The sequence below is a fragment of the Rhinopithecus bieti genome, unplaced genomic scaffold (genome assembly GCF_001698545.2).
Source record: "Rhinopithecus bieti isolate Rb0 unplaced genomic scaffold, ASM169854v2 scaffold_2408, whole genome shotgun sequence".
Classification (NCBI taxonomy): domain Eukaryota; kingdom Metazoa; phylum Chordata; class Mammalia; order Primates; family Cercopithecidae; genus Rhinopithecus; species Rhinopithecus bieti.
The window spans coordinates 489,182-508,735 of NW_016803672.1; the positions used below are offsets into that span (position 1 = coordinate 489,182).

The 19,554-nt window shown below is 57.4% G+C and overlaps 1 protein-coding gene across 1 annotated transcript in view; it reads right to left on the bottom strand.

Moving 5' to 3' along the window:
- CARD10 (caspase recruitment domain family member 10) overlaps positions 1 to 19,554 on the bottom strand; it is a 30,189-nt gene that overhangs the window by 1,497 nt on the left and 9,138 nt on the right. The window contains exons 5-20 of the mRNA XM_017848227.1: positions 18,728 to 18,943; positions 17,519 to 17,674; positions 16,823 to 16,948; positions 15,201 to 15,392; positions 13,364 to 13,498; positions 12,916 to 13,031; positions 11,910 to 11,938; positions 11,323 to 11,446; positions 5,253 to 5,412; positions 4,717 to 4,828; positions 4,033 to 4,276; positions 3,787 to 3,856; positions 2,346 to 2,448; positions 908 to 1,066; positions 698 to 813; positions 18 to 130 (exon numbers count right to left, since the gene is read on the bottom strand). Coding sequence (XP_017703716.1) covers positions 18 to 130; positions 698 to 813; positions 908 to 1,066; positions 2,346 to 2,448; positions 3,787 to 3,856; positions 4,033 to 4,276; positions 4,717 to 4,828; positions 5,253 to 5,412; positions 11,323 to 11,446; positions 11,910 to 11,938; positions 12,916 to 13,031; positions 13,364 to 13,498; positions 15,201 to 15,392; positions 16,823 to 16,948; positions 17,519 to 17,674; positions 18,728 to 18,943 — 2,171 coding nt within the window. The remainder of the gene's footprint in view (positions 1 to 17; positions 131 to 697; positions 814 to 907; positions 1,067 to 2,345; positions 2,449 to 3,786; positions 3,857 to 4,032; positions 4,277 to 4,716; positions 4,829 to 5,252; positions 5,413 to 11,322; positions 11,447 to 11,909; positions 11,939 to 12,915; positions 13,032 to 13,363; positions 13,499 to 15,200; positions 15,393 to 16,822; positions 16,949 to 17,518; positions 17,675 to 18,727; positions 18,944 to 19,554) is intronic.

The following is a 19,554-nucleotide window of genomic DNA, read 5'->3' on the forward strand; positions in this document are numbered from 1 at the left end:
CCACCCACCCGCCTCACCTGACTTCCCTGACATTCTTCTCAGTCACCTCCACATGGATGACGATGGGGTAGATCTCATTCTGCACCAGCTCCCGCACACCCCGAGCGCCCAGCTCCAGCAGGCAGTGCTTCTGCTTGGAAGATCGAGGCCACACTGTACTCTTGGGCCAGAGACATCAGCCTCCCACGCTCTGCTCCCAGAAGGGTCCCCTATCACCGCCTTCCCAGATGCAAGTCCTGCCTCCCCACCCAGAGGAACCCTGGCAACGAGGAAGGAGCCCAACAGGACAGACAAGAAGCCTGGGCTCATGGGGCGACCTGGAGATAGACCTCCCCCTCAGGACCCAGACCTCCCCATCCAGAGGATGAAGTTGACCCAAACCCACCCACCACCCTCCACCCACCAGCCAACCGCCAGCTCCCAGGAGAGTGGCAAGTTCAGCGACAAGGACATGTAGGTGAGCTGTGTCAGCCGGACACCGCAAGGGGGGCCCACATGCAGTCAACTGCCCCCCACACACCCAGGCCACAGGTGAGGAAACTGAGGGCCACAGGAGGGAAAGGACTTGCCCAGGGCCACCCTGCCAGTGAGCAGCAAGAGCATGGCCCGCACTCAGACGCCAGCGCTCAAGCCCAGAATAGCAGCTCCCGCTCTGGGCCACCTCTCTGAGCACCCCAGACCAGCCCTCAGCACCCACCTTCCCAACAGACTCCTGGATGGCCCGGATCCTGCTGCCCAGCCCAGGGGAGGCAGGCTGAGCCTTGGGGGCTCCAGGCGCTGAGGATGGGCACAGTTCCTCCCCAGAGAGGCTCTCTGCACAGGGAGTGGAGAGGGAGAGATGAAGGGGCCATGGGCCCAGCTGCCCAGAGGGCCCCCCAGCCCTCCCCTCCACGGCACATGGTCTCACCCGCTGGGCACACTTGGAAGTCCAGCCGGGAGCTGGGCAGGTCTAGCAGGTTGCGGATGAGCCGGGGCGCCAGGCACTCAGGCAACAGCACCACGGGCCGCAGGGCAGACACCAGCAGCGGCCGCACCAAACTGTAGGGTCTGAGGCTCCGCTCTGGCTCTGTGGCAGGGGAGGGGCGCAGAAGAGATAAGGGCACAGGCAGACAGCATACCAGCTCCTTGATACCCCAAAACCCACACCGCCACCCATCCCTTCCTAAGTCCTGCTGCTGCTCCTCCTACACACACACACACACACACACACACACACACACGCACACACACACACACCCTTAGTAGGACCTACAGTAGGCTCCTCCCTGATTGTCTGCCTCATCCCTGCCCCCTACAGGTCATTCTCCACCCAGCAGCGAGAGAGGCTTTAAAAAGCAAATCAGATCATGTTAACTCCCTTGCTTTCAACACACCAGTGACTTCCCAAATTCTCTGGAATAAAAACCACAACCCCCACGTAGGTGATGCAGTCCTGCCTGAGAGCCTGGGGAGGCTGCTAGCCACTGACCCCACACCACCACCTCCACTCTCAGCTGCCTCCAACCACAGGGCCTTTGCATGCCCTGAGGCTGCCCAAAGCCCCACCCCTGCACCACTCAGTCCAGTTAACCCTTGCCCTCCCTTCAGAGCCTAGGTCACACCTTCCCTGGTCCCCAGACAGCAGGGCCCCTGGCATGTGCCCCATGGCCCCCGGTTCTCCTCCACTGCACACCTCACACTCTCTAATTGTGTTCACAGGTGGGATTATCTGACCCTCTACCCCCAAGTTAGACGGCAAGCTCCATGAGGGCAGGGACAGTCACATCCCCAATGCCTGACAGAGCTGGTGCTCAATACTCACCTGCTGTACCCAAGACCTTCCAAACACACCACACACAGCCATGCCTCTGTGCCTTCTGCCTGGAACAAACTCCTCTTTATCTTTGAAGGCCCCAGTGGAAACTCCCTCTCTTCCAGGAAGTCTTCCCTAACTACCCACTCCTCTTGCCCCAGATTTACTACTCCCTCATCTGAGCTCCCACAGCCCCTTCTCCCTGTCTGGCCTAAGACCTCACCCTACTGCCTCCGGGAACCCCCCTGGGTCCTCAAAGCACCCACCACTACACACACTCTGCCAGACAAGAACAAGCCCATGTTTGTCCGAACCCACAGTCACAGTCATGCCTACATGCACCTCCCCACAGGGTCTCCCTCAACCTTGGCGATCACTATGGCAGCAGGGTGGTCTTGTCTCTCAGGTCACCAGCATGACCCCCACCCCTGTTGGAACCCTCACAACAGGCCCTTCCAGGCCAAAGAGGCCACCCAAGCTAAAGGACACCCAGCCGCACACATCCCTGGACACCGGGAGCAACACGGATACAGCTTTGCCCCCGCGCACTCACCTGCACAGGGCTCCAGCAGCAGCTGCTCTGGCGAGTCCCCTGCGGGCGCCCCCATGGGCTTGGGCCTCACCAACCGCAGTTGGTCCAGGGCTCTCTTCTTCAGCTGGGAGGGTGCAGGGAGAGAGGAGCATCTGAGAGCTCAGCCCCGCCCGCTCAGGGAGAGAGGAGCATCTGAGAGCTCAGCCCTGCCTGCTCAGGGAGAGAGGAGGAAAGGGGACCCCTGGCAGAGTGGACCCCCCAGCCACTGTGGTCTAGGCTTGCTGGAAGAGCCTGGGTCAACAAAGATGTCCTCCTCAACCAGGCCCTCTCCTGCCCCTCCCCGGCCCAGCGCAGTCCCCCAGGCAGATGAGAGCAACCATCCCTGTGGCCCCAGGAAACCAGCCCGTCTGAGCCCGGTGGAGGAGCCTTAGGTCTAACCCCCAAGTTACAGATGGGGAGACTGAGGCCCAGAGACCAAGAGGAACCAAATGTCACATACGAGGCAAACTTTAGGGTCTCTTCCAATGAATTAGCAATGGGACCTTGGTGGGAACATTAATGAAACCAATAACGACATCTGACAGGTCTCGAATGCCTACGACATGACAAACACTCACTAAGCCCTTGAGGGGCAATAACTCACAGAGGCCATCTCCCGCCATGCACACAGCCTGAGAGGCAGTGCAACCCCCGCAGTTTACAGATAGGGAAACAGCCTTAAGGAAGGTTCAGGTGATTGTCCAGTCACACAACTGATAGTGGCAGAGCTGGGGTCGAATGCAGGCTGCCTGGCTGGGGCCCTGCTCTTCCTTTATCTGATGGCTCTGAGCCTCACTTGCCCTTGTGCACAGCAGGGCTGGCCATGTAGCCCAGCCACCATCCAGGCGTTGGAAAAGGGTACGTGACGGCTGTTTTTTGTTTTTTGGGTTTTTCTGAGACGGAATCTCGCCCTGTCGCCCAGGCTGGAGTGTAGTGACGTGATCTCGGCTCACTGCAAGCTCCGTCTCCCAGGTTCACACTATTCTCCCGCCTCAGCCTCCCAAGTAGCTGGGACTACAGGTGCCCACCACAATGTCTGGCTAATTTTGTTTTCATATTTTTAGTAGAGACAGGGTTTCATCATGTTAGCCAGGATGATCTTGATCTCCTGACCTTGTGATCCGCCCGCCTCAGCCTCCCAAAGTGCTGGGATTATAGGCGTGAACCACCGTGCCCGGCCTGTCAAATGTGCCAGGGGTACTCCTGAGTACTAGGCACACTTTACCTCATTTCATCTCTAAACTACCCCGGACGGTGAGCTCTGCTGTTCTGCTTGCTGGGCACATAGTAGATGACCAATTAAATCACCAGGGAAGGAGGGAGGGCGTGTCTTCCTAGGTTACCAGAGAACAGAGCCTGCTAGCTCCCTTTTGGGCTCCACCCTTGGGGCCCCCCCACCCACTTCCCGCCCAGCTGTGCTCACATTACTGCGGGGGCCTCGGTGCCGGCTGGAGGGCAGGCATTTCTCCTGAACTTCTAGGAGCTGCTGGGCTCTGTGGGAGGGAGTGACATCATGTGTGTAGGAAGAAGGAAAGCACCTCATCTCTTCTCCTCGAATCCCCCGCCCTGTCCCAGAGGATAGTGAGGAACTGCGGGAGGAGGAAGAGCACCCCCATCTGGGCCCTGGCTCCCAGGAGGACCCCATCCCCAGCTCCTGGCTCTGCATCACCTCTGATAATTGGGCACGGTGCCCCGATCCAGGTCCCGCAGAGTGAGGGGGTCAACCCGGGTGCAGAACCATTCCTGCCTCCGCTTGTAAGCCGGGTCCACCAGCCGAAGGATCTCTTGGGCTTTCACACAAAGGGCATGGGGATCTGACCTCTCAGGCAGGGTGAGGTTGGCACGAATGTAGAAGGGCTCAGCACTTGGCCCCTTTGCCCAGGCTTCTAGGGCCTCGTGGAAGGACTGGCAAGCTGGGCATGGATGGGGCAAGGGGCAACAAGGAGGACAAGAGGAGGATGGTGAGGTCCAGGATCGGCTTCGGTGGCCTATGGCCCTCTCGAGGCCTGAGCTCCCAGGACTTCACCTTCCCCTTCTTAGAATGAGAGACTTAGGTCCAGAGGGAGCAGGGACTTGCCCAAGGCCAGTGCCTTCTAGGAGGAGAGCCAGGACTCAAACCCAGGTCTCTGGACTCCTAATGCAGTGCTCCTTTTCTGTAAGCTGCTTACAGAGGGAGACAGAGAGAAAGAGCACAAGGACAGACAGAAGGAGGCGTCAGCAGCAGGGGAGCCAGGAGAACGGAAATTGGGGCAAGGCTGGTCCCTTCTCCGGTCCTTGATCCCCCTGCCCCCATGCACCACGGGTTAGTGGACCCCTCTCGGGCCATCAGCTCCAACTCCCAAGGCAGACTTACCCTTCGAGTCCATCAGGGAGGGGAGGGTGGATCCCTGGTTCCAGAGCAAGGTTCTCTGCTGGGCCTCGGCTTCCAGGCATGCCCCCTCCAGACCAGCAGCTTCCACCCTTTGCTGGGAGAAAACCCAGGCAGGGAGGGAAAGAAGTGAGACTGAGAGCAGAGCAGCCCAGGGACTGGAGGAAGACCGGGTGTGGGGATGATCATGCCTCACAACTCAGATAGCGCCCCCTCAGAAACTGCCATGCCCAGCCCAGTCAGACCCGCCTCCATCCACAGGACTCCCCAACCCACCCAGCTCATCCGACTTGAAGTGCAGGGATGTAAGGTGCTGTCAGTTGGCTCCACCTCCCAGTCCCCACCCAAATCAGACTTCAATTAACCCTGGCTGAGCGGGCAACCAGAGCTAATCACAGCCCGCTTCTACTTTGGCCAATCCCCAGAAGCTCCGCCCAGTGATCTTGATCCACCAATTTGGGGGTGTCCAGCCCAGGCCAAAGCACTGACCCCGCCCCCCAGCTCAGGAGGCGGGGCCTCACCTCTCTTGGTTCCATCCTGGCGGACCCAGGCCCAGACAGCACCCTGCGCACCACAGCCCCAGACCATCTGTCCCCATAAAACGACAGTCCATCTGGTCCCTTGTCCTGCGGCTCTGGGCCCCCTGGGGGGCTCCGGCCAGACACCCGAATAGCCAGAGACCTGAGAAGGGAGAAAGGAGACGAGAATTAGAATCCAGTCAGTACTTGGATTCAGTTCAGCATTCTTGGAAAACCACAGTGATTCCATTTCCCAAATATGCCATGACTCCCACCCCCAGGCCTCTCCATCTTCTGCGCCCTCTGCCTGGAATGCCCTTCCTTGCCTTCTCCACCTGGGAAATGTTGACCATCCTTCAAAGCTCAAGTCACAAGCAGCCTCTCTCCTGGACATGGGCACACAGTGCAGTGGAGCCTGCCACAGGAGCATTCCAACTTTGCCTTGCCACGGCCCTTTCGTTTCCTCCATCAGAACGAACGCCTCCAGGACCAAACTTCTATACTGTTACGCTCTGTATCCTTGGCACCAAACCCAGTGTCTGGCACATAGCGGATGACTAATAAAAGCTTGTTATACAGCCGGGCACGGTGGCTCACGCCTGTAATCTCAGCACTTTGGGAGGCCAAGGCAGGTGGATCACGAGGTCAGGAGTTCGAGACCAGCCTGGCCAACACAGTGAAACCCCATCTCTACCAAAAATACAAAAAAATTAGCGAGGTGTGGTGGCAGGTGCCTGTAATTCCAGCTACTCGGGAGGCTGAGGCAGAAGAATTGCTTGAACCCAGGAGGCAGAGGTTGCAGTGAGCCGAGACCATGCCACTGCACTCCAGCCTGGGCAACAAGAGTGATACTCTGTCTCAAAAAAAAAAAAAAAAAAAAAAAACGCTTGTTATGCTCACAGTCTGAGGAGGGAGGTCGCCATTAGCACGTGGCACAGATGTGAAGGTGGTTACAACCAGCCATAGAAGCAGAGAGAAGCTTCCCACGGAAGAAGTACCTGGGCTACACACTGGTGAAGAATAGACGCACTTTGGTGACAGATGGAGGAACTGGAGTTCCAGGCTGAAGGAATATATCAAAGCAAAGGTGTGGAGAACAGAACACACGATGTGTGGAAGAATTTAATAACAACAATAGCAGCGAACACTTCCTGGGTGCTTTCCATGCACCAGACACCATGCTGAGCTCCTTGAACTAATTCTCATTTTACATCCTGGGAAGCAGCTCCCAGGAAAGGCAAGCTGGAGCCACCCTTTGGAGGGTGTGGAACAGAGGTGTCTGGTTTTCCTCCCATGGGTAGGGGGACCACTGACAGTTAAGACGTCACCAAAATCCCCTTCATGGTAGGTTTCTGCCTGTCCCTGGATGAGAAAAGGTGAGGCCCTGTGGCCAGGCTCAGAGACAAATGGACCCAAAGTCCCCTACCAGACAGCTTGGCCTGGAGGAGGTGGGGAGACCAAGGTCAGCAGGTGTGCTGGCTGGAGAGGCAGCAGGGCAAAGCATCTCCATCCACCCCAGGAGCTGCAGCCCAGACACAGCTGCACTGCCCCCTGCTGCCAGCCTGGGGAGGGCGAGGCTGCAAGAACCTTCACCCAATCAGCACCGCTGGGGAGCAGCCCCGCCCCCTCAGGTAAGACACAGAGCCAGGCCGAGAGGGACTGGTGCAGAATGCAGGCGTGGGAGCAATCTTCGTGCTAATGTCTGGCTGCATCGAGGTGGCAGTGGAAGGTTGACAGGGCCTGAGAACCCCGGACCTGGCATTAATGCTGAGCCACTGGGCTGTAGTAGGCTGGAAGCCACAAATCCGCTCCCACAACCCAGGGCAAACTAGAATAACCTTAGCTCTGGGCAAAATGAACCGAGTTGCTCGAGCATATTACTGTATGCCTAAACATGAGGCTGCAATGGACCCCTGCCCTCTGTGAGGTGTAGGCGGGGGGGAACATGATTAAAGATAATGCAGGGAGCGGGGAAAACCAGAGGAAGCTCTGGAGGCCTCCAAAAACTGCAGGACACTGGCCACTATAGTGGGTGTTGACAAATTCACTGGTTGTGATGGCAACAACGCTAGATAATGCGACTGGAATAGAAACGTACAAGGCATCCCCACCTCCTCCGCACCCAGGTACAATCCAATTAATTATCTCATGACCTTTTGTTCCAGGAGTGATGTACCAGGTTTCTCTCACTGTGGGTTGTGGTCAGATGAGGCTGAGAAGCACAGCACACGGGCAGCCAGCAGGAAATCTGGGGTCAAATGCCAGGACCGCTCCAGCCGCTGAGCCTCAGCTCCACCTACCCCTCCCTGGCTACTCGCTGAGTTCTAGACATAGGCGCTCTCAAGAACAGGGCCCAGAGACACTAAACAAAAAGTGCTCTGTCAAAAACTAGACATTGACTGGTACCAAGGTGTACATTCAATAACAAATCACTCTCTCGCCTCGATCCCACCTGTTTCAACCCACAGCAACTGACCATCACGGCTCCAGACCAGAGGCAGTGAGACAGCGAGCCCCAGGCTCTTCCGCCACCCACACCCACCCCACCCACTATACATCGCCTCCCCTCCTACCCCTCCCCTCTTGCAATGCACGCCTATCAAGGTGACCCAGCCTTGACCAAGGTTTTTCAGGCTTCTATGCAAACTCCTAACAGAATCCCTGAGACCCAGTCAGGCACCCGCTCCTCAGGACACCTTGCAACCTCTCAAAAGGACCAGCGACTTCTCTGAGATCGTAGAATCAGGAAATACCACATCCCGATCCTCATAGTCTGCAGAGCCCACCTAGGGGGCTGACAGGGAGCAACGGTCCAGATAGGGTCCCTCCCAGACACCCCGCACTCAGCAGGAGGAAGTAGAGGACAAGCAGGAGGAGAGTAGAGAAGCAGGAGGGGTAGAGACAAGCAGGAGGGGTAGAGACAAGCAGGAGGGGTAGAGACAAGCAGGAGGGGCAGAGACAAGCAGGAGGGGTAGAGAAATAACACAGCAGGGAGAGGGGCTACCTGCTCCCCGCTCCTGGGACTGGCTGACCAACTGGCTGCCTGTGGAGTGCTAGGAAGCACGGTGTCCCTAGCCACCAGCTCCCGGCCACCCGCCCCAAGTCAGGTCAGGTCACAGGCAGACAGGAATGGGGCAAGTCTGCCAGCTCTGCCAGCTCTGAGCAGTGACGGGCCACATGGCCTCAGTGAGTGTCCCCCAGGGCCCCATGGGAAGATCTCTGAGTAGTCTGCATGCCTGCTTGGTACCAGGTCAGGGACCTGATGCTTAGACTGAAGCATGCCACACAGATCACCTCAGTCAATCCTCCTGACAACCCGATGGTTAAGGGAAACTGAAGCACAGGAAAGTTAACTTGCCAAGAATGGCACAGCTAGTAGGCCATGGAGCCAGGCAATGACTTATGGGAATCTTCTCTTTGCAAAGACAGAAAGTGCCAGAGATCCCCTAGGGCCACGTGAGCGAGCTGGGGCAGTGGCGGGGCTATGCTGGGGAGACAGCACCCCGAAACCCTCCAGTGCTCTCCATGCCCTGCCCCTCTCACCCAGCACCTCACTTGCCCCATGAGCTCTCCCTTGCTGTCCCCCACCTGGCTATCTGTCAGTCCATCCCTCTGCCTGCCCCAGCCCCCCACTATCCACCATCCCCTCCCGGCACTCAGGCTCCAGGAGCTGGGAAGGACAGGGCAGAGGCTGAGGGCAAGAGATGGGCAGGAAATGGGAAAGAGGAGAGAAAATGCCTAACATAGTGCCCAGCACACAGTGGGCACACAACACAGATGTGAGATCTCCAGCAGCTGAGACAGGGGGAAGGCACATCGGAATCCCCAACCAGCTCCGAGGGGCCTGTGACTTGGGACCAATTTCTTTTTTTTTTTTTGAGACAGTCTCGCTCTGTCGCCCAGGCTGGAGTGCAGTGGCACAGTCTCAGCTCACTGCAAGCTCTGCCTCCCGGGTTCACGCCATTCTCCTGCCTCAGCCTCCCCAGGAGCTGGGACTACAGGTGCCCACCACCACGCCCAGCTAATTTTTTGTGTTTTTAGTAGAGACAGGGTTTCATCGTGTTAGCCAGGATGGTCTCGATCTCCTGACCTCGTGATCCGCCCGCCCCAGCCTCCCAAAGTGCTGGGATTACACGCCTGAGCTACCGCGCCCGGCCCTTGGGACCAATTTCTAACTGTCTCTGCACTTCAGTGTCCTGGTTTGTGTAACGAGGTTAAAATTCCAGCCTTGCAGAGCTGCTCTGGGGGTTAAACAACAATGGCGACAATAATTATAGCTAACCGCGAGCATATGCTGACATCCACTTTGAGTGTGCTAAGCAGTCTAGAAGGGATACTGGAACCCCCACAGTGGCCCTAAGGGACAGGCACTATGTGAGCCCATTTTACAGAGCAGGAAACTGAGGCACTGGGAAATTCAGAGACTTGCCCAAGGTCCCACAGTAGCAAGTGCTGGCACCAAAGCCGGCTCTTCCCACCTCACCACAACACAACCCCACGAGACATGCAAGTTGCCCAGACCTGGGCCCTATCTGGTCCCTCATCTCCCTCTCCACCTGTCCGCCTCTCTCTCTCTCTCTCTGTCTCTGTCTCTGTCTCTCTCTCTCTCTCTCTCTCTCTCTCTCTCTCTCTCTCGGTCCACCACCTCTGCGCCCTCCCCAGCCTGGGTTCTTTCCCAGGATCCTCTCTCCTCCCCAGGAACAGCATGGGCAGCAGAAGTAGCCCCATGTGACCGTGGGGCCTGGGCGGGGCTGGGACAGAGGCTCCTGCTCCCTGGCTGCATGCTGGCGCCCCCTGGACAGCAGCCAGGACCCCTGCTGCAGCCCAAACTGGAGGAAGGGAGGAAGGGCCGAGGCAAGCAGGAAGGGAGGCACCTCCACCCCTTCCCCGAGAAGCACGTCCTGCACAGGCAAAAACAATGTCTCGCTGGGCCCACTGCCGGGGACCAGGTGGGGGCAGGGCCCGGACACTGGCCTGACAAAGCCGCTCCGGAGGCCAGAGGCCCTGGTCCTATGCTGCACTGATCTGCTGTGTGACCCGTCCCTCTGCACCCAACACCCCCACATTCCAGAGCTGACAATTCACGTTTCCTACGCCCTTTCCAAAACCCAAATCTGATCAGGTCACTATGAACCCAGACCTGGTACTTCCCAACTGTGAGACCCTGGGCAAGTTGCTTAACCTCTCTGAGCCCCAGTTACCTCCTCTATGGAAGAGAGATAATCGTAATTATGCCTACTCCCAGGACAAACAGCATGCTGTAAAACAGCCAGCAGCTGGCCTTGCAGTTAATAACTAAACCCTCCCACATTTCCCAGAGTGTACAAGCCAAAGTCCACACTTTCCCGGCCTGACTCAGGAAGCCTTGATTTTCGCCCTTCCCCCTCACTCCTCCTCCACAGTCACCGGATGCTCTCCCTACCTGCCCTCTCCTCACAGCTGAGTTCCAAGACCACAATGGCAGTGCAGCCCCCGCTGTGCCTCACCCCTCCTTAGATACACTGGCAAGTGTGAACAGCGGCCACGCACCGGCCACACCAACAGCACATCGCCTACAGTGCACTCTGCGCTAATGGGCTTTGTGACTCCTGTTACGGGCCTGTGGCTGGCCCAGTCACAGGGCTCCTGAGGAGACCCAAGCCCACCCACAGCATGAAACTTTGCTGGGTGGCTCAGTCCCAGGGACTCAGAGCCAAGGGACTGACAGGCAGGACATTGGGATAAGGACAGCTTGTAGTGACAACTATCACTAAGCACCTGCTATGTGCCTGGCAGAGCTGGGTGCTTTGCTTCTGTTAGCAGAGCCCTCAAAAGACCTCCATGCAAAACGGGTCATGATCTCCCTTTAGCTACTCAGGAAACGGAGGCCCACAGAGTTGAAGGGACCAGACTAAGTTACATGGACAATCAAGAGCAGCAGCAGGATCTGAATCCAAAGGCTGCCAGCGTCTACAGACCTTAATCTTCCGACAGTTGCATAAAACAGGGGTGAGGCAGTTGCTCCTCCCACTTCACTCCTGTTCCCCTCTCAAGCAATCACCCTAGCTCCACCCACCGCAGGCAGCTACGGTACCTGTTGAGGAAGTCCAGGCCACAGCCCCGAGCCAGGAGGCCTTCCGGCTTTCCCAAAGGCCACACACTGTCAGAGGACGAGGATGAAGAGAGGCCAGGGGACCAGGGCTTAAGTGTCACACTCCCTGGGGAAAAAGAACAAGGTTCAGGGGTCTGGGACTGGGAAACAGGGATGGCCAGGGTCCACGACCGGGGCTGACCCCCTCCAGCCCAGGACCCGAGAGGCCTTGGCAGGTTGGAGGTCCCAGGAACACATCAGACCCACTGGGCTCAGAGACAGGTCAGAGCCCACCAGGCTGACCCCGCAGTTTCCCGGAAGAGGGTGAAAGGTGGCCCAGAACTGAAGAGCCTCGTACATCACAGCCAGGAACAAGAGTGAGGCCCAGGACTGGGCTCAGGGTGAGAGGCCGGAACCAAAGCCCCCAGGGGCCTCCCAAGCACAACCTTCCTGCCTGGCAGGGGCCATGGTGGGGCTTCAAGGAAGGGGATGCAGCCCAAGGGTAGCGCAGGTGGCAGGCTTCAGGTGGACTGCAAAGCCACCTCCCCCTCCCCAGAGGATCTCTCCCCATGGAACTCAAGGGCTGTTACCTGTGATGTCTGACATGCTGCTGAAGGATCTGGGCAGAGAGAGGGCAGGGAGGGGGTAGGAGGTGAGGCACAGTGGGCACTCTGCCCTGTTCCCTCCTCCTGCCCCCACACCAGGGAAAGGTCTCACAGCCCCCAAGCAAATGCAGGCAAGACTCAAGGCGGGATCCCAGGTACAAGGCATCCATGCCACCTGGCTCCCCTAAACTCACAGGGCAAGAAGTTAATGTCCTAGCCTCTGTCCGGTGTTGTTCCACCTACAATGCCCTGGCATGCCCTTCAAAGCCAGCTCTTTCAATGCCACCTCCTCCTGGAAGCCACCCCTGATCTCTCACCCCTCATCTCATCCTCACTTGCCATCTTTGTGGTTTGTGGCTCCCAGGTACGCCTCCTAAATTAAACCATGACCTCCTCATCAGATGCCTCCTTGGGACAGATTCACACAGACCGAGGCCATACTGACCACAGCCTCCCAGGCCCAGCCTCTCACCAGTAAAGGAATAAATCAAGGGCTGCTTACAGGGAAAAGCAGTGACAGGGATCGCGCCCCAGGAGGCAGGCTATCTCCCACCCTTGGTCTTGTTACCAGAGGGTGCGCCTCGGTCCCTATTTTCTGGTCCCTATTTGCTGCTGATGCCCAAACCTGAGACCTGGCTTTCTTGCCCGAGGTCCCTGACACCTTGAAACATTCTCCATGCCCCCTAGTCCTGAACCATCAAGCTTCTCTCCTTGGGTATAGGATCTTCGAGGCTTGACCCCCAGTGACTCTCCTGCCAGGATGCTTGGCTAGGACTGAGTTCGCTCTGCCCATCGGCCTTGTCTTAACCCTAACCTTGGTCGCCCCTGTGACTCACAGGGCCTGGGTTTCCAGAGCTCCAGCCATCTGAGGGCAATAAAGGGAAGTGACTCCCTGGACCTGACTTTGGCATTGCAGATTCTGGGAGGTGGCTGTTCAGGAGACAGCAGCCCCACCTCCCTGAGTGTCTACTGCTATCCCCAGCCATCTCACCTCTTAGGGGGTGCGGGGTCCTCCTCACGCTGCCGGCGGAGGATGGAGCCAGCACTGGGGGGGAAAGGCAGGATGGAGAGCCGGTTGATCTCCTTTTCACTGTCTGTGGCTTCCTCCTGCAATGCCATGACAGGGCCTGGGTCACCCCCACTGCTCAGCACCACCCCAGTCCTCAGCACACCTGGTTTGTGCCCATTCCACAGATGAGAACTAGGGCCCAGAGCAGAGGAATGGGGTCTGCAAGATTACAGTGTGTGGGTGGCTCCCCAGGCCTCCTGGCACCCAGGCCTGGCAAGGAAATGGTTCTGGGTGAGCTTCAGTAAAGTACTTGGCCTCCCTGAGCCTCAGTGTCCTCACCTGTGAAATGATCCTTCGGAAAGCACTCTCTACGTTAGTAATAATGCTACAGCAGCGTCCCCCCTTATTTGGGATGAGGCAGTTGTCTTACCGAGTTGTGAGGTTCAGGTCCCCCCATGACAGCGGCCTCCCCAGTTGCTTCTGGGCCTCCCAGAGGGGAGGGGAACTCGCTCAGGCTCCAAGTGCTGCTGAGGTTGGAGCACAGGGAATGGGAGGAGGCACAGGCCTGGAAGAGGGAGAGGGGAGGAAGGAGGTGAGCAGTGCTAGGCCCAGGCCAGCCACAGTCCTTTACTGAGCACCTGCCATGTGCCAACACAGGGACAGATCCCTGTCCTCAGGGAGCTCACAGCCTAGACAGGGAGACAAACTGTAAACCAGCAGACATGTGAACAAAATAGCCTCAAGCTGAGATGATAGCAAAAGGAAGGTGCCTGGGGTGTGGAAAACATACAAACACCCCATCCAGCCTGGGAGTCCAAGTACTCTCCAAAGAAAGTGTGGTTGGAACTGAGAACTCAAGGGTATACAGGCACTAAGTAGGTCCAGTTGGGATGGTCCAGGCAGATCAACGGCATGTGCAAAGGCCCTGAGGCAGGACTGTGATGCATTCCAGTTGAAAGGCTGAAACCCACAGAATCAGGCGAGAGGACAAAAGGAATCCATCTGCAGGGCCTCTTGGCCATGAAAAGGGACTCTGTCTTTACCAGACAGCAAAAAAGCCACAGCGGGTTTAAAAAAAACAAGTTATGGATTAATGCTGACTTTTCCTATATTCCTCTGGGCTCCAGTGCTTCAAACACCAAGCCTGCAGAGCTCACCGTCAGGCAACTCAAAATAAGAAAAAGCAGGCTGGGGCCAGGCGCGGTGGCTCATGCCTGTAATCTCAGCACTTTGGGAAGCCGAGGCAGGCGGATCACGAGGTCAGGAGATCAAGACCATCCTGGCTAACACGGTGAAACATCGTCTCTATTAAAAATACAAAAAGTTAGCCAGGTGAGGTGGCAGGTTCCTGTAGTCCCAGCAACTCGGGAGGCTGAGGCAGAAGAATGGCATGAACCCAGGGAGGGGCGGAGCCTGCAGTGAGCTGAGATCACATCACTGCACTCCAGCCTAGGCGACGGAGCGAGACTCCGTCTCAAAAAAGAAAAAAAAGAAAAAGAAAAAGCAGGACCCAGCACTTTGGAAGGCTGAGGCGGGAGGATCCGTTGAGGTTAGGAGTTTGAAACCAGCCTGGCCAACATGGTGAAACCCCCACCTCTACTGAAAATACAAAAAACTTAGCTGGGCGTTGTGGCAGGCACCTGCAATCCCAGCTACTAGGGAGGCTGAGGGACGAGAACAGCTTTAACCTGGGTGACACAGCAAGATTCCATCTCAAAAAAAAAAAAAAAGGGAAAAGCAGAGCTCCCGGCAGCAGCCTGAGGACCACGATCCAATTTACAATGGGTCTGGGACTCCAGCTCCAGTGCCAGTTGGTTATGTGGCCTTGGGCAAGCCCCTGACCCTCTCTGGGCCCTGTGCAATGAGAGGATTATACCAGCTGTTCTCTGAGGGATGCTTAGGCTCATGCTAGTCCTGACTAGCTGGTCTCTGAGGCCCAGGCTTTGCATTCTAACAAGCACACAGGCCTTCGGGCAGCCAGCTTTCCCCAGCTAAATGCAAAGACCAGCTCCAAGCTATTCTTAGTGTCCCAGAAGCAACCACAGAAACTCAGAGACCAACATGCCCCCTGCCTGCTCACCAGCCCACACCCAGCCCAGCCTGGGTTCAAGTTCCCACTCGTAACTGAGGGCTCTTACCACTTCCCCTGAGCTTCCTCCCCCGGCTGAGGTCTCCCACTAGGGCCGGCACGTTCCCAGCCCTGGCCAAGAGCTCCTGCCAGGACCCCAGCCTTCCCACCAGGACTCCCACAGTCCTGACCCGCTCACCTTGAGGCAGGTGCCACCCTGGGCCCGCTGCAGCTGCACCTCCAGCAGAGCCTTGGTGCCCTCCAGGCTGGTGAGTGTCGTCAGCAGCTCATCCCGCTCTGCCTCCAGGCCCCGCACCTGCTTGCGATACTGGTCCTTCTCAATGAGGCTCTGTGAGTACTGCAACTGGATCCGGTCACGGCTCTGTATGGCCTAGGGTTGGGGGAGGAGAGGCAGCAGCTGAAGGAGCTACCCTGGCTCAGCTGTCCTGGCCTATGACTTGAAGAATGGGGACAGTAAGGAGAACGGCAGCTATCACTTACTGAGCACTGTGTGCCGGGCCCTGAGCTAAATATCAGCTCATTTAAATATCTTCATACTAACTGGCTTAGTGAGATACTATTAATATCATTATTCTCATTCTGCAGATTGGCGAAACCAAGCCAGGAGAGAGAGCGCTGGGATTCAAATCGGGCAGTCCATTTGCAGAATCCAGGCTCTCACCGTTTCACGGAGAAATGAAAACTTTTCCACGAGACCTGCTGAGTGCCAGGGGCTTCACTCCCAGCATCCCAGTTGGTGGGGAAGCCAGGAGTCAAACCCAGCCCATTGCATCCACAGTGGAGACCAGGGGCTCTAGATCTAGACCCATGGTCCAGACCTGACAGCCACGCCTCAGAGAGAGCTGAGGGCAGCCCCATAAAATGCAGATTCCTGGGGCCCACCCCAGACCACCTGAATGAGAACATCCGGAGAATGAAGTCCCAATTTTGCACTTTCAAGCTTGCCAGGGGATTCTGAGGGCATTTCTCATAGGTAGACTTCGGCTGGGCATGGTGGCTCACGCCTGTAATCCCAGCACTTTGGGAGGCTGAGGTGGGTGGATCAGTTGAGCCCAGGAGTTCAAGATCAGCCTGGTGAATATGGTGAGACCCTGTCTCTACTAAAGATACAAAAATTAGCCGGGCATGGGGGCATGCCTGTAATACCGGCTACTTGGGAGGCTGAGGCAGGAGAATCACTTGAACCCGGGAGGTGAAGACCGCAGTGAGCTGGGATCGCGCCATTGCACTCCAGCCTGGGCAACAGAGCTAGACTCACTCTCAAAAAGTAATAATAATAATAACAATAATATGTAGACTTCAACTCCTCTAGTGGGATTCACACTTGGTCAAGAGCAAAAACCTCCTGCCCTCACCCACTGCACATGGAACCTGGTGACACTGGCCGGAGGTCCTCAGCCCACCCTACAACCTTGGCAGGAGACAAGGGTCATCCAGGGACGGAGAGCCAAAACTTTTGAGAATTTCTTCATCGGCTTCTATTTGTAAGCACCTCCTCTGTACTGGCCTTGTCTTTGAGATGGAGAGAACAAGGGATATTCGGAAATGAAGACACCAGGACCAGCTTCTGCAACTGCCATGGGAGCTCAGACGAGGCCAGTGGGTCCAGGGTGTAAGGTTGGTATCTCAAGGGCTCCAGGTCCCCTGTCTGTTCCCCCAGGCTTTGTGCCCTGTCCTAACCCACCAGGGAGCTGCTAACCTCTCTTTCTACCATTCTAGTCCCCTCCATTGCTTCTCATCTCCTCCCATATGAGAAGCAGCAACTGGCCCAGGGCCTCGTACGCAGCAGACTGGGCTCACCTGGTCTCGCTCCTTCTCAATCTCCTCCAGCTGGGCCAGGACAGTGGCCATGCGGTGCTTGTACAGGTCACAGTCCTTCTGCAGTGTGCGGTGCTTGAGCCGCAGGTCTTCCATCTCCTGCAGGTACTGAGGGTGGCACGGGGGCAGGGTCAGACCACAGGGCTGGGGACCACCCGAAAGCTAACCAGCAGGTGCCCAGGAGGGCCAGTGAGAGCCAAGAGCCTGAGACCCGATAGCAAGTCCCCTCCTGCCCAGTGGAGTGGTCTGAGCCACTGACTTTACCTCACGGGCCCTCAACTGCCTAATCTGTAAAATGAGAAGAATGATCATCATTTCACCCACCCGGCCACCCTTGGCCTCCCCACTGAAACTGCAACCGGCCCCTTCCCCAGCTCTGTGTCTCCCACGGTACTCATCGCCTTTGGCTACATGAAACAGTTGACGTGGGACTGTGTGTCTCACATACTGCCGGTCTCCCCTGCTGGAGTTCCCCCTAAAGGAAAAGGCACCTTTGTTTTGCTCACTGCGGCATCCCAAGCGCCTAGAAGGGTGCCTCCGTCAACATCTGAGAACGAACGAACGAACGCAGTTCTCAGTAAGGCGCCTGCGTCAAGCGGATGCTCAGAGAAGGCGTGAGCACACTGGCCCTGGCTGACACCCTCCCCCACCAGAGGCAGGGCATGGGCAGGGCCCCACCTGGTCACGCAGCTCCTCGGCCCACTGCAGCTCCCCCTGCACGGCATGCAGCTTCTGGCACAGCTCCTGCCTGCTGTCCTGCGCTTCCCGCCAGTCATGCTCTAGGATGTCCAGCAGGATGCGCTCGGAGCCCGGGGCCCCTGGCCGGCTTGCCTCCTGGGGATCACAGGGCAGGGCCACCTCAGGGTCTGGCTCGGGGCCCACCCTGGGCGTGGGAAGGAAGGGGACACGCAGCTGTCAGCCCTCCAAAACCACCTGACCAGCTCTGCCATGCTGGCCTGGGGACTTGACCCTCTCTGGATCTCTGTTTCCCCCTCGGCAGAGTGGGTGTGGCCCCACCAGCCCTACCTACCCTCCAGGGAGCATCTGGGGTACAAGTAAGCTAATAAGCTAAGTGGATGAGGGTGTGACTGGACAAATTCAGCCAGGATCTTATTCCTAAGCAAGCACCAGGCACACACGTGTGCTCTGGCCCTCACCCACCATCCGGGGCAGCACACCGCAGCCATTTCCAAGGCCTATTCCCACCCCCATGATTAGGGGTCTTCAAGGGGCTGAGCCTGGCCTATACAGGTAGACCCTGGGCCCAAGATCTTGCCCCCAGACCCACACTCCAGCCAAGTGCCCCAACCTCATGAAACACACTGGTTCCCATCCCCCACTTCCTGTGTGGAACAATGGCCAGGAGGCAGGCCCATGTAGCTGCTGACCTGCCACTGACCTGTCACAGGACACTAAGCAAGCTCTGGGACCACCAGACCACACTCTCTACACATCAAATGAAAGCTGGGGCCCTTTCCCCAGAAAAATGCTCACACTCAAAATCAGGTGGACAGTTTTAGGGAGTTCGGGGACCTCCTGGAGGCTGCTCACACACCTCAGACCAGACAACCAGGGACAGCCACGTGCTAAGGGCCCTCAGCTCAGAGCTTCAGGCAAGAGGCTGCCGGGACTCCATCCAGATCTCAGATCCCTGGTTCTGAAATCCTCAGCTTTCCAGGCCTTGGGAGGATGAGCAAGCAGCAAGAGGGCCTGTTTTCCGGGTCTAACCCCCACCCCCACTCCATGTCCATGAACCCCAGCCATGATAGCTGCTGCAGCTCCTCCTGACCGCCCCCCCAGCCTATGCCCACAAGCCTCGGCCCTGGTACCTGCTGCAGGCCCTCCTGACCACCCCCAGCCTGTGCCCACGAGCCCTGGCCCTGGTACCTGCTGCAGGCCCTCCTGCAGCTCCCGCAGCGATGCCATCAGCCGCTGGTTCTCAGCACGCAGCTCAGAGACGAGGTCCATGTTGTCCGGCTCCTTCTCCTTCTCCTTCTCCTTCTCCTTCTCCTTCTCTTCTGCCCCAGGAGGCGATCCTCTGGCCCTTCGCAGCAGTGCACACTCTTCCTCCAGCCGACTCACCTTGAGCTTGAGCTGATCCACCTGGAGCCCAAGACATGGGTCAGCCCAGAGGGGGACACACTGGGAGCCACAGGTCACAGGGGTGGGAAGTCCTGCTCCCTCGCTCCTGGATGCCTTCCAGATTCCCAGAGAAGCCGAAGCAGGGGTCCTCCCCAGACTTGTCTATGAAAACAGGACAGGCTGGGCAGATATAAAACAAACAGGGCTGAGGAAGAAGCAGTGGGCAGTAAGGCCAAGGACACCCCCCAGGGGAATCTACTCTAAGAACTTGTGGGTGGATGTGCTGCACCACAACACGCTGTCTGTCCCGCAGTTCTGACACTGACTCCCATCCATTTAGCCCAGTATCCTCATGGCAGAAAGGAGGAGGGCCACATCCAGAAGAAGGGGGGCCAGGTACAGCGGCTCACGCCTGTAATCCCATCAGCCTGACCAACATGGTGAAACCCCGTCTCTAGTAAAATACAAAATTAGCCTGGCATGGTGGCACATGCCTGTAGTCCCAGCTACAAGGGAGGTTGAGGCACGAGAATCGTTTGAACCCAGAAGGTAGAGGTTGCAGTGAGCCAAGATTACACCACTACACTCCAGCCTGGACAACAGAGCAAGACTCTGTCTCAGAAAAAAAAAAA